Genomic DNA, 15,039 nt, shown 5'->3' with positions numbered 1-15,039 from the left:
TTCAAGGTGATATGATGACCTTATTGATGAAGAAAGATACGTTGACCGAAGAAGAAACCCAGTTTTACATTGCAGAAACAGTGCTGGCGATTGATTCGATTCATCAATTAGGTTTCATTCACAGGGATATAAAGCCAGATAATCTCTTACTTGATAGCAAGGTAATTATAAATGATTGCGTAGCGCTATTTGGAGGTGACCTTATTTATTTACAGTTTCTTATATAGCGCAGCAGATTCCGTTGCGCTTTGCAAATGTTGACAACACTGAGAACAAACTAAGTAAAATAGACAGATATAGAGGTTGGAGGTCCCTGCTGCAAGCTTACTTTTATTGTGCACAATCTTTCTTTTTCTTTATGTGATTACTGAAAATGTTAAGGCTCCCTACACTAGGGCGATTTTATATGTAATTTTAGGCTTTTTTCATGCGATTTGTGGTTAATCGCATTTAATAGCTTCCGAATTGCATATGACAGCAGGACCGATAAAATGTGCGGTCCTGTGCACATCACACCAGAGCCGTCATACTGACTGCAGAAGCGATCTGCTTGATTGCTTCAGAGCCGGGCAGGATTGGCTGGGATTGCATGCGATAGATCACATGCAAAAGGTTGCATGCAATATATAGGACCTTCTCAGGTGGATCGCGGGTGACTTCTCTGAGGGGAGAAGTCGCCTAGTGTATCCCTAGCTTTGGAGCACTTGTCCAGTGTAACGTTATACCTGAAACTGTTTAAAGCTATTCAAATGGAATATTTTTGTTAAGATGAATATTATGGGATAAATGTTATAGAATGCATGGTGTAGACTGTGGCAAATTCCAAGTGAGTCTTCTGATGATATAAATGGCTATTAATTTAAAAGGCAGAACTGGGCCCTTTTTGCTCTTATAAAACTTTGGGGAGAAAAAATCAGACACAAACCAGGCTCTGAGTATTATTTATGTGTTAAAAAGAAGCCAAATGGTACCTTTTTATATAAACCCACTGCAAAAGATCCCTGGAAGAGTATAAAAATACAATGTCACCACAGGGTGACATTGGGTTGTAGGCGGTTCAGAGGACCGTGGCACCAATCAGTGAAGCTTTCAGGTTTCCCAGGATGCACGGCTCCTCTCCCATATAACCCCGCCTCCATGTCTAGCTCATCCATTTTTTGTTGGTGCAGGAAGCTGGAGCACCTTTATTTTCAGCAGGGATTGCCTTTTTTGGGGTTTTACACTGTGCAGCGTTACCACTGCTGGGCTGCCTGCACAGTCAGTCACATTAACTACAGCGCGGCAGGTCTATCCCCCTGCCAGCGCCGAAACTCCCCCACGACCCTGGTTGAGAGCGGTATGCGGCTAGGTGGACACCGGTAACCTCCGACAGCATGGCCAGAGCACAGGGAAAGGTAAGGCTCTCTGTGAGAGCACTAAATTGCTGTCCTGCTGCGCACCAGGGAGACGGGCCTCAGCAGCTGGCCTCAGCAGCTGGCGTGAACACCGCTCATTAGAATCAGGTGGGGGAAGACAAGCATACAGGGGAGTCTGTTCCAGCCTGTAGCTCCCTCCCCCAGCTTTGGGCGTTGTTTCACTACAGGTGTCTAGTCCTCAAGCTGATTGAAAACCCTACTCCTTTATCAGAGACACTTGAGATTCAGCATGCAGCAGCAGCAGCAGCAAGTCTCCAGGAATGTTTGGGTTAGTTTCCCCTGTAAAACCGTCCACAAGCTGTGAATGCTTTTACAGACACCCATATCCCACAAGTTCTTTGGGGCTTAGTGGTTGATCAGGCTTGTGCTAGTCTGTTTTTTCTCTCTGTACATGCTTATTACTGTCCCTTGTTGTTTCATATCTTCGGAGTCAGAATAATTAGAGGTTTATCTTTAGTCACATACTGATAACATACTTGTTCGTATTTGGTTGGGCTTTGTCGCTGCCTTTATGTTGATGTGTCTGTATTTTTGGAGTGTAAGAGAGATTAAATAGAAATTGTTGTGTAAAATATAGATTTTATTGTTCACAAAATAATGGTGTGAAGGGGAATTAAATGGGTGTTTCTTAATTGGTGTTTTGGGATACACCTATAAGGGTTCCCCTGGGTGGGAAATTTCCACTGCCGTGTCACAAAATGCGATTCCCGACAGGGATTCAGGTGATCTTTATGGGATACCTTTAACCTCCGTAGGTCTTTAGTGTTGATCTACACGGCAGTGGAAATTTAGGTGTATCCCAAAACACCAATTAAGAAACACCCATTTAATTTCCCTTCACACCATTATTTTGTGAACAATAAAATCTATATTTTACCCAACAATTTCTATTTCATCTCTTACACTACAAAAATACAGACACATCAACATAAAGGCAGCGCCAAAGCCCAACCAAATACGAACACTTCTAATCAATAGGGGACCGGGAAACCCTTAAAAGCTTGGCAGTGCCTGACGAACACACCAACAAATAGTGAACGCAGTGCATCGCCCCCAATTTTTTATAAAAGGACAGTAACTTGTTGGACTCTACATTAATGAATTGTTTTGTTAAAAAAAGGAGAAGGGCCACCCGCAAGGTCGCAAACAAGCTTATATTTCTGGGAGATCTGAATGACACAAAATATTTCAAATAAAAGATTAAGGAAGTTTGCACTTAGGTACTGTACAGTGCAGTGGGCCAAGCTGTCTAAACATACTCAAAATTTGCCCTTACCTTACACAAAACACTGCTTAAACTCTAATCATGCTCTCATCTCACGCATCCAATACAGACTCTCAACACTACAATCCATCATGAATGCAGATGCAAGGCTAAGCTTCTTGCCATCCATTCATCGTCTGCAAAGCTACTCTGTCATTAATTTTTTGTATATTCTACCATATTCAATACCAAATACTTTCTTACACACAAGGCCATAAACCAAACTACACAAACTTACGTCTCTTATCTTATCTCAAAATATCTTCCAACCTGACCTCTTCGCTTATCATAAGATCTGCGTCTCTAATCAACACTCATTACTCGCTTCCTTTCCCAAGTGTAGGTGCAGCCCGAAATAAAGTCCTACACTGTGGAATGCTCTTCCACACACAATAAGACTTGAAACCTACAAGCGTTCACTGAAAACTTACCTCTTCAGGCGAGCTTATCAAATTCCAGAACCAGCCACTTAACCTTCCTATACCATTCCTATCCAATCACATCCCCACTGTATAGTCCACACATATCCACATTTTCCATCCTCCTGACCCCTGGCAAAACTGCTGGGTCACTATCATACAGCACACCAAGACCCTTTGCATTATGGTGCAATTTATGCAATAAAGAATATTTTTTCTTTATATCAATGCCTATTTCCCTATAGATGGTAAGATTGCGAGCAGGGCCCTCATACCTTTTGACTGTCTGTAAATACCCAGTTTGTTGTATCACGGTTTCCTATTGTAATATGCTGTGCTATATAAGAAACTGATAATAAATAAGAACAATCCTCTGAAATGGGCTATATATGAAATGAATCCATTTTCTCTGTCAAGCAACTGCCTTCCAGACTATTTACAACTGCTGATGAACACATACAATATTTACTTTTTTTTTTGGGAATGATGAACAAAGTATTTAACCTAATACATTTTTCAATTATTTCTTTAGGGACATGTAAAACTGTCAGATTTTGGACTGTGTACAGGACTAAAGAAAGCCCATAGGACAGATTTTTACAGGAACCTGAACCACAGTCTACCAAGTGATTTCAGTAAGTAGTATACTTATTTCGGAACTTAAAATGCTCACTTTAAAATGCTCTCTCATGGCGTTTCTCAATGAAAGGAAATTGTGTGTAGATTTTAGTTAGCTATTTAGATTTTAATGATACTTGTATCACTGGAATTGGTCTAGTCCAGTGGTTCTCAGACTCGGTCCTCATGACCCCACACAGTTTATGTTTTCCAAGTCACCCAACAGGTGACTGACACATTTTATAAGATCCACAGGTGGAGCTAACTATTTCACATGAATTCTGTGAGACCTGCAAATCATGCACTGTGTGGGGTCCTGAGGACCGGCCGTAATCGACAAAACGGGTCCAACCACTTTCAAAGTGGGGCCTGTTCTGTCAATCTGCCTCTTCAATGCTGTCAGACAAGACTGCATTGAATAGGCACCTGCTGCTATTTCCCCCATCGGAAATAGCGTCAGGGATAACCTGGCTCTAGAAATTTGCTTATTTAGGTATTTCCTCTACAATGATCTCTTAATGCTTCTGATGTTTGAAGTGAAGTCTGATGTATATAAGGACAGTGTTTCCTCTCCTTTCTTTCGATCCCCTGTTCTTTAGCACTGCATCATGGATATAGAGGTTATGAAGATCAAATTCTGTACTAGTTCGTCAAGGGTGTCAACTTCCCCCTAAGGTTTTATGTGTTTAATGACTATAAGAGTATACACACGGGCGATTTCAGCCCCATTTCTAAGCTATCTGACTAGATCGCTTAAAAATGGAGCACAGACGGGACCACGCATCGCTATCGCCCATTAGAGCAAAATCTCTCTAATGGGCAAAACTATGTGCACTGCAGGTGGGGCAGATCATGTAATATGTGCAGAGAGAGTTACATTTGGGTGGGGTATGTTCAAACTGAAATCTAAATAGCTGTGTTATGGTGTCCACACTAGAAAGATCTGCGATCTTAAGATGTGCACATAAATTAGTCTTGAAGTCTTTTGCCTGTCCTGAACAAAAGATTTTGAGCAAGCGCACACCTTCACCAAAGATTTCTTTTAAGATCCCGTGTGCATTCCTATGGATCTTTTGCTAAATCTTCGGAACTTTCATGCAGCATATAAGATCAGAAGATTTAGAAAAAGATCCGCGGGAGCGCACTTCCCAGAGATTGTAGGTTACAATCGGCTGATTTTTTCGGCCGATCGGTCAGAAATCGGCCATTCGGCAAAAAATTAGTTCTAGTGCATGGGGCACCTTTAGAATAAAGCAGACCGTATTTACTTTGCCTAGAAGCAAAATAACTCATCCAAATGTAATTCTTTCTGCACATGTTACATCAGCCCCACCTGCATTGCAAATGGTTTTGTCCATTAAATCCCCTAAATCTCAGCACATTTTAACTACTATTGACTTCACAGAATAAATTGCTTTTTATTATTACTCACATGTTAGACATTTAGTTTAGTTCCTACTCAAAGAAGGTTACATTCTAGTTTGCTGTGGCTGGAATCGGTGCAGTTATCTGAAGTGCTGGAGTTGAGTATAAAGCAACCTGTGAGCTATGGACCCTGCCATTTTGCTAATTTGTGGAAAACTTGCTTTCAATGAGTGTGGCGTTGTGTGACACAGCTGACCCTAAACAAAAACCCCAAAAAGTGTTTTCTTTGTTTGATTCAGAACTTCTTTTTTTTTTTTTTTTTAAATACAGATTTTCAAAACATGAATTCAAAGAGGAAAGCAGAGACCTGGAAACGAAATAGACGACAATTGGTAGTTTGCAGTTTTCATGAATTTGCTCTTTATATTATTTTGTATTCTTTCTTAGGCTTTGAGTGAGAAATGATTGTAGGGGCAAAAAATGCTTGAGTCTTGTCTGCACTACTATATTCAATGTAAACCAGAGGTTTCTAAGCTCTGTCTTCAAAGCAACCTACAGTAACAGTTAAAGTTTTAGTTGGATTTCACCATCTATGCCAGGCGTTGGGGAACTTTTTTTACCCCAAAATATATTTAGATACGCCAACGTTTACCCCCTTGATTTGAAAGGAAGGAAATCATATATTAATTATTCTCACATCAAAATTTAGTGTGTGTGTGTGTGTGTGTGTATGTATGTTAATATATATGCTTTAGATTTCTAAAGGCACTCATGACACTTATCATTCAGAGAAAAGCAATGAAATAAACCACAGCTCACGCAAGTGACTGCTGTATCAAAGACTGCTGAATGATAAGTGCCACGAGTGCCTCTAGACATCTACAGCATATTTCTCCCTGCAGAGGGATTGAGAGCACCGGACCCAGATGACCCAACAGGAGAGTGCCAGGCAAATTTACAATTTATATATATATATATATTTTTTTTTTACTGTACATACATTTACTATAGCCCAGGGGGGCTCAGGATTGCAGGATTGCGGAGCTAAATATGCACTGCCACTGATTATGAAATGGCGCCAGACGCTGCTGCCAGCTCTCCTATTGCGACTGTGCATGCACCAGGTCAATGCTTATGTGTCCACATCCCAGCTGCACTGTGCACGCCGGAGCAGCCGCGACGGGGGCTTCCTGGGGTAATGGACGGTTGTGCTGCCGAGACACAGCCAGGCATGCAATAGATTCATATGCATGCCCAGCTGTGTCTCACCAGCACGATCGTCCATTACCCCCAGGAATTTAATTTTTACCCCATTTGGGTTAATTGACCTCGGTTTCCTGACTGATCTATGCTGCGCCATGGATATCTTTAAAACTTTGACTGTTAAGGTAACTTGAGGACAGAGTTTGGGAACCCCTTTTTTATGTGGAAGAGGGATCTTGGATGGCACACACTCAATATACATGTAGCAAGAGGTGCTGTCATGTTGATATTTGTAGTTCTACAGAGGATGATAAATACAGTACTGATGCACACTTTCCAATAATTATCTTACATTCTGCAATCTAATTTAGTGCAATATTGAAGTTCTTTGTTTATTTATTGGTCAAGAGATACGTACTTGCTCATCAACCAGCATCTAGGTAACCCTTGTTTATTGTGGGTTCCTAATGCATTTGAATCCAGGACACATTATGGTTCCTTTTTTTCTGACATGTTGAATTACCCCATTGTGGCATTGCACAGCAGGGAGCGTGTATGAATTTTGAAATGCCATACTTCCTTGCGGCACCCAACTGCCCATCACATCTAGGATCTCCTTGAGAAGAATAAAATTAGTTAACATGATTTAACGAAACATATGTTATCTTAAACCACACAAAAAAACAAATAAAATTAAGTGCATTCTCTAAAAATACTTATTTCCTTTATTTCATAACCTTAACATTATTGATGGTCTTTAACAAGTATTTTACTTACCTTTTTTTTTAAATGTATTAAATCCTAGGCATTTTCTACGGTTGGGACCCCAGACTACATAGCACCTGAAGTTTTCTTACAAACTGGCTATAATAAACTGTGTGATTGGTGGTCACTTGGTGTCATCATGTATGAGATGTTAATTGGTAAGACTTACAATTTACTAGCTTATAATTTATTCAACTATTAAAAAATTGGTAGTTAGCGTAGTGTCCACGCCAGAAAGCGTAGTCACCGTACTGTCCACGCAAGTGGCAGCTCTGTCCCTGGCAAGCCTAGTGAGCACCTCACACAGCGCTAGTAACCGCCAGACCCCCTACGCTGGTGTATGCCGGCGGAGAGGCGATCATGCAGGCGCCGGCATAGAGGCACTCCATCTGCCTGAGACGCACGAGTGTCTCATACGCTTGAGTGTCTCAGTAGTTCATGCGGCAACCCTGCCGTGCCCGCTTCAGGGAGACTGTCAGGGTTAGGGGTTCGGTAGGGCTTGCGTCTCGTGCACAAAGGGGGGGGGGGGCAGTGCGTATCATGCACAATAAAGGACGCATTTGCCAGTGCTCTGTATTACATACTGGCAAATGCCTCCATTTTAAACCCCCCACTATCCACGTCAGCCCGAAGCTTGGCGAGCGCACGCGGTACGTGTCCTCTCGACCTGTTCATACCCCCACTATCCACGTCGGCGTGGACTTGATTTTATAAAGTGTGGCGAGCGCATGCGTAAAATGAGCCCGAAGCGTGGCGAGTGGATGCGGAATAAACGTCAAGTAATATGCGTTCCCCTGCTCACCACACTTCAAAACAACTCCACACCGACATGGATAGTGGGGGTATGAACAGGTCGGGAGGACGCATACCGCTTCTCCACGTGGGGCTCGCCACGCTTTGAGCTCACATGGGGACGTTTCAGGAACACATTCACACCTGTCATGTCAGGCAGGTTAAAAATGGTCAATGGTTCCCTCACAAGTGCTGACACAACGCTGACTGACTAAGCTAACTGCGCAAACTTCCACAGTCGCATACACAATCTGACTACACGCTGGCTGCGGGAACACAACGCTGATGCTGACAGGGACGCTGGCTGCAATGCTGACAGGGACACTACGCTGACTACGTAACTTCCGTTTTGAAACTACACAAGTACCAAAAAATCTTTCCAGATAGCAACTCCTGATATATTTGAATAAGCTCCCTTTTAGACTGGTTTATTTCACACAACAGGGGAAGGTTAAATGGTGATACAGATGTGCCTGGTCTCATCTTAAATGCTATTCCTGGCAAACACGACTTGTGTGCCCGTGAATATTCAGAAGCACTAACTGCTACTGGTTGCGGCAGGCTGCGTTTCTTTGTTTTTCTGCCAATATGTGTGCGCATCTTGCACAAGGTATCTGTATGTAATTTTTTTATGTGGATTTAGTTTAACTAAATGTTGATAACTATGGTTGTGTTGCCTAATCTTGGAATATTTTAAGAATGTGTTAGTACAGATTGGTGCTACATGGCGCAGCGTTAGAGTCCTTGTTTCTAAGCAAAGAATTTAGAGGCTCTAAACCATGGGTCCTCAAACTGCGGCCCTCCAGATGTTGTGAAACTACAAGTCCCAGCATGCCTTGCCACAGTTTTGCTATAAGGGAGTGTTAAAACTGTGGCAAGGCATGCTGCGATTTTGTAGTTTCACAACATCTGGAGGGCCGCAGTTTGAGGACCCATGCTCTAAACCCTAAAATTGTGTATTTACTGTACCTCATTTGTAAAAGTGTCGATGCGTTCATTTTTATATTCAGTAGAAACCTATCTCACAATGGATTGGAGCAATCCTGTTTGTCACTTTTTAAGTTGGTGAGATTTGTGGCCTGAAAAGCTGTGCTTTTCTGGCAGGGAATGCACGGATTGGAGTGTGTTTGGGGGGTGAAGTTTTTGTATGTGTTATATGTAACCACCATCAGTTAAAATGTATAATTATGCAGGCTTACTTTGCTCACCATGGTTCAGGCAAGGTGGCTTTCTCCATTACTGCTTTGCATGCCACTGGTTAGTATTCCCAATTGTTGTCCACATGGATAGTAAACCAACATTTGTCAAGTAAGTCAAGCAAATGTTGGGAAAACGTGTTAAAAAATAATAAAAAAAAAAAAGATGGTCAACCATTGTCGTTTTTACCTTTTTTGTTGTACCTGTCGACCTATTGACTGCCGATCTAGACACTGCCTGATTGTCCTACCGGTTAAGTCATTAACATGTAGTTTCAAAATACAATCTATATTAAAATACTGACCAATTTTAAATCATTCCTAATCTTTGCTAAACACCTTCTATTTCTAACTTCTGTTGTTGTAAAGGATATCCTCCATTTTGTTCTGAGACCCCCCAAGAGACCTATAAGAAAGTTATGAACTGGAAAGAAACGCTAACATTTCCTCCAGAGGTTCCAATATCAGAAAAAGCAAAGGATCTTATCTTACGGTAACAGAGGCTTTTTTTTTTTATTACATTTATTTTCAAAGTGTGCAATCATGTTGTTCGCATAATAGTTTTATCTACTCAAAAGCAAGGTTATGTTCTAATAATAAAACTAACCTTTAACACAGTTATCTAAAACATTCTATATGAGCCTCCATGTCCTTCTATATAGCTTGTGTTTTTAGTCATAAACAGATAAAACTGAGATTAATTACTAGTATTGGTCATACAGCCTGCATCTACAGCATATTTTTACTTAATTGTAAGAATTGAGAAAAGGTGGTTAAACCTTCCACCAACAATAGAAGACTTTATTGGACCTTCATTTTTGATACCTGTACACCTCTTCCCTCGGTGCACTCATTAACTCATTTGGCCTTCAATACCACTTCTATGCTGATGACACACAATTCTTCCTTTCCTCTCCTGATCTGTACCCCACTGTTCTCTCTCCGTTTTCTAATTGCCTCTTCGCCATCTCCACCTGCATGTCTGAGCACTCTATGAAACTCAATATGGACAAAACTGAACTCCTTATCGTTCTCCCACCTAGAGTTACACCCCCTACTAATATCTCTATCAGTGTTAACATCCCTATCATCTCAACCTTTTCCCAACTCCGCTGACTGGGTGTCACTCTTGACTCCTCCCTCTCCTTTGCATTCCACATCCAAGCTCTGGCACATTCTTGTTGGTTCCAGTTACACAACATTGCTCGCATCAGGCCTTTTCTCTCACAGAGTGCAACTAAACTTCTCATCCACTCACTAGTCATCTCACGGCTCGATTACTGCAATGTTCTCTTCGCTGGCTTTGCTCGCTCCCCTCTAATCTGTCCTTAACTCTGCAGCCAGGCTTATCTTTCTCTCCCATCGCTCCCTGTCTGCCACTCCCCTTCAAAAAAATCTGCATTGGCTCCCATTCCCCTAAAGAATCCTCTTCAAACTCCTGACCTTCACATACAGGGCCATCTCTAATTCCACTGCTCCATAGATCTCCAACCTAATCTCCATTCATACTCCCTCCCACCCTCTACGGTCAGCTGACGACTGTCTTCTTTCCTCCACCATGATCACTGCTTCTCACGCTAGAGTTCAGGGCTTTACCTGTCCTGCACTCCCTCTCTCCATTAGACTCTCCCTGACCTTGGAAAGCTTCAAACGGGCACTGAAAACTCACCCATTTATCAAAGCATCCCTTCTGCTACATAACCTAGTCCTGAGCCTGTGCCTTGACCATCTCTGCCTGCTTACATCCTGCTATCAAGCCACCACCCACTTGCTCTATCCTCATGTCGTCTGTCTGTCTCCCCTTCCCACTAGATTGTAAGCTCCTCAGACGAGGCCCTCTTGTTCTCAAACCTCTTCTCTTTACATTTCACTTATAGCTCTCCCAATACTGAAACACTCAGCGACCTTGTTCATCCGCATAGTCATCCCCATCTTTGGCCACCAGCCCCTAGTACTACATTGCTTACATCCTTACTGCTTGCATCTAAGCTGTAGTGTGTATTGAATTGTGTTCTCTTTTTTTTATCTGTACTTTTTCTTATTTATTTACTGTAATGTTAAGTTATGTCTCTCTGTACTGTTCCATTCTATGCTCTTTGTACGGTGCTGCAAAACATTTGTGGCGCCTGCTAAATAAAATATAATAAGAAAAAAAGAACACATGGAAAGCTTTCCTACAAGGAAAGGAGAAAGTTGTGCACATGTCGCTGCCCCAAACTTGATTGTAGCGTTTTGAAATAATCTTATTTCAGTACTATCATTTTTAATACCATTATCAGTGTTGTAGATTAGTTACTTAATACTGTAATCTTTCAATCCTTACCTTACAGTTTTTGTTGTGACTGGGAGCAAAGAATTGGTGCTTCAGGTGTAGAAGACATCAAAACAAATTCTTTCTTTGAAGCTGTTGACTGGGAACATATTAGGTAAGTATTATGTCATTTGGTTTTAATGTAATCTCCATAAAATTTCAGCTCGTTCTGTTCATTCCCCTCCATCCGTCGTCATATATTTCTGCGTATATGTTTACTTGCCAGTACTGGTTGATGTAATGCAAAAATCTGTCTTGATCTGTTCTTACAGCAAGCTTTATATAACTGCAATTCTTGTGTGTTTTAACAATCAATTTGTTTTAAAATTCTATTAGTTGAAACTTAAGAGCAGCCTATTTTTTGTACTTTACACTGTAGAATTATAATATCCACCCTTATGTTAATGTTACCTGTCCAATCATTACACTACTTGATGATAATATAAGAAATTTAAATATGAGCATGTTTGCATAGTCTAGTCTGCAGGGCTCACAGATTGCCCAAGTATTATTAATATTATTATTTATTATTTTTAATTTTGGGGGGGGGGGGGGTTATGGTTTAACAATTTTTTATTTGATAATAATTGACCCAGTTTTAAGCTTAAAGATATAGGAAATGTAACCATATATCAAAGTAGAAGAAATAAGCTGCCTGTACAACAGTGAGAAATGCATGCTATTTAACTTGTCCTTAACCTCTGTGTTTTACAAATTGCGTCTAATAAAGGTTTTAATTGTGATAGAAACTGCTCTTGAAGAAATAATTTCATTTAAATTACAGGGAAAGACCTGCTGCAATACCGATTGAAATAAAAAGTATTGACGACACTTCAAATTTTGATGAATTCCCAGAATCTGACATTCTAAAGCCATTGGGTAAGTCTCTGCAGTGCAGGTGCCTTCAGGAAGATGTTTATGTAGCCTTTAAAGCACCTTTGCATGTTTTTAAATTCAAAGGTATAAGTTGTTGGTTATTTAACTTGTTGTTGAGACTACATTTTGCTAGTTCTCAGTACAGGGAATTGATCATTTATACTTTATACATACACCCCATACACTACTCGATTCGGGCCCGATTTCACCCGATTCCCGAGGATCGGCACGTGAAATTGGCTCAAAACGCTAGTGTATGACATCCGATCTGATCCAATGCGCATCGGAGGTTGGATGGACTACGCATAAGATAAATCTTATGCACAGCCGTCAGCCGCACATCGAGGATAATTCACATGCGATATATTGCGGTGGGGGGAATTTAACAGTCCTATTCAAAAGACGGGGTGGCTGATGATTGGCTGAGAGAGCAATATGCGGCTTCCCAGTCTTTTCAATAGGATTTTTCAATTCTGCCGCCCGCTTTCATGTAAATAAATGTATAAACCTCACAAATGATCTGAGCACTGCTGTTAACGTGCAGGTACTACAGAGAAGAACTGTTGATTTCACAATTGACTGTCCTCTAACCTGTTCTTACTGTCCTTTGTAATATTCAGGTGTTGCAAGCAACCATCCTGAAACAGACTTCAAGAACAAGGATTGGGTCTTTATAAACTACACATACAAGCGCTTTGAAGGACTAACAGCTAGAGGGGCTCTACCAACATTTATCAAACCAAGGAAATAATTCATTCTGGGCTGGTACATTTGCTCATTTTTACCCCCTGACCCCTAACTTGCCTTTACCTTGAACTTTTGACATGCGGGTGCTTTTAATCTCTGAAATGCACCAGCGGAAAACTCAAGCTTCCATAACTACATATTTGTAAAACCTATGTTCCTTGGAGAATGCTACAAATGTTTCATCAAGGAAGGATCCATCCTGTAAGAGACTTTATCCTTTATTGGAACATGGCATGTAAACCAGCACAATGGAAACTTGGTAATACTACTGCACTGTCCCATCTCATGTCGCCTCTACAGCATTACAGAACCCTTCTTCCTGCTTTAAGTTATGCTTTCTCAATCCAATAGTGGAATAGTTTGATGACAAAGGAGACTCCAGCGGTACTCTTGAAAATTGACCTGGTTGTTTTCGATAAAAGAAAGTATATACAGCTTTAAAAGCCATGTTTAGCACCAACAGCATTATGCACTTTTTCACATTAAACTGCCTATCTCAGCACCCATTTCAATCCACATTCTTGCCATTCCAAAAGTCATATCCAGCCTATTTATTTATGGTCTTTCCTATGCTTATGATGGAGGACATATGTTTCTGTAGTATAAACAGGAAATTGTTTGGTTGCTTTTTTCTTACCTTTCTCGTTGCTTGTTTTTTTTTTTTTTTTTTTTTTGAGGATTTTTATGTGCTATAAAATAGCATAAAAGTGGATTCCACTTTATTTGTGTTATTTTCACAGCATTAAACGAAATGTGTTTTGTATATATGGTGCCTTACTCATAAAAGGATTTATGTATTTATATGGTTGCATGATGAGTGAGCTTATTGTCTTTTATACATATCAGTACTGTCTCTTTGCAATTGGGTGACCAAATTGGAGTTCCTATGGCTACACCACTCTCCGGACAGGTGTCTTTATCACTTTGAGAACAGATGGCATATTGTCAGTCTACCAGGAACTTGACTGCATTACAGATTACAGACCAAACTGAAAGGAATCCTTTGTAACAATTTAAATAGTTACAATCCTGTCATTATTTGTCATTGTGTTTTGAGGCCAGATTTCTGTTGATACCCATTTGATGATGGGTATTTGCTTGCTGCAGCAGCGACTTACAATATTAATAATTGATTTCTTGTCCTCCATTACATTTTTTTTTTGGCCAATGAGTCAAGTTCTCCTCTCCTATGTGTGGTCATTTCCAGATCTGCATCAGCCCTGGTTCAAAGGTTAATGATTATTTCTGCTCCTACCTCTGAAGAGTCTGAACAGAGCTTCCCATCATTTGAAAGAAACTATTAGCAAGCTCAATGCTTGGATCCAACTTTGAAACATAGATTTTAGCTGTGGCGATATGCGCATTTATGAAACTGTAGACCTGGGTTTTTTTTTTTGTTTCTGTAATAGCCTGTAAAATGTATGCTTAAAACAAGAGTGGCCTTTATATTGTCAGAAACATTTTGGTCTAGTGAGTTCGACCAGACTGTTTCACGCTAACAGACAGCAGTGATTAATGCAGAAGATGTTTTCTGAATGTACAGTACATTGCGGATGCATATCCACTGTTCTTCATTAAGAATGGGAAACTGAGTCTACAGTAGCATACACAGCATCACCAAAACTGGACCGTTTGAAGATAAAAATAGAACATCACTTGGTCTGCCAAATCTCAATTTATACTGTAACTTGCAAATGATAAGATATAGGCCAAATAAATGTGGACTGATGGGTACCATCCTGCCTTGTGTGAGAGGTTCTTGTTTGTCATGTCATTTTGTGTTGAATGTTATGCCCCTTTAATACAAATTCCTAAGCCTGTTTATTGTTACTGATCATTTGAATCCCTTTACGGCACAGTCTAATGTTCTGTTTACAGGTAACAGGATAACACTGCTTGTTAGAAACCACATGATCTCGTACCATTAACATATCCAGAGTGCAGTGTACTTAACCCTTTGAGTGCCAACATCTCTGTGATAGATATGAATATAAAAAGGCCAGCGTGTCTCACATTTGTTATATAAATTCAAATAAAAAATGTGTAAAAAAATATATATATTTTCGGT

The 15,039-nt window shown here is 40.6% G+C and overlaps 1 protein-coding gene across 1 annotated transcript in view; it reads left to right on the top strand.

Annotated features, from left to right (window-relative positions):
- LOC146059983 (serine/threonine-protein kinase 38) overlaps positions 1-14,706 on the top strand; it is a 60,265-nt gene extending 45,559 nt beyond the window's left edge. Inside the window, exons 7-14 of the mRNA XM_083172729.1 lie at positions 7-161; positions 3,631-3,733; positions 5,412-5,473; positions 7,090-7,207; positions 9,407-9,530; positions 11,368-11,463; positions 12,133-12,227; positions 12,845-14,706. Coding sequence (XP_083028855.1) covers positions 7-161; positions 3,631-3,733; positions 5,412-5,473; positions 7,090-7,207; positions 9,407-9,530; positions 11,368-11,463; positions 12,133-12,227; positions 12,845-12,975 — 884 coding nt within the window. The 3' untranslated portion in view covers positions 12,976-14,706. The remainder of the gene's footprint in view (positions 1-6; positions 162-3,630; positions 3,734-5,411; positions 5,474-7,089; positions 7,208-9,406; positions 9,531-11,367; positions 11,464-12,132; positions 12,228-12,844) is intronic.
- The last annotated feature ends 333 nt before the right edge of the window (positions 14,707-15,039 follow it).

The sequence above is a fragment of the Crinia signifera genome, chromosome 2 (genome assembly GCF_055691185.1).
Source record: "Crinia signifera chromosome 2, ASM5569118v1, whole genome shotgun sequence".
Lineage (NCBI taxonomy): Eukaryota > Metazoa > Chordata > Amphibia > Anura > Myobatrachidae > Crinia > Crinia signifera.
The sequence above is the reverse complement of the archived record's forward strand: the minus strand, read 5'-3'. Positions and strand labels throughout refer to the sequence as shown.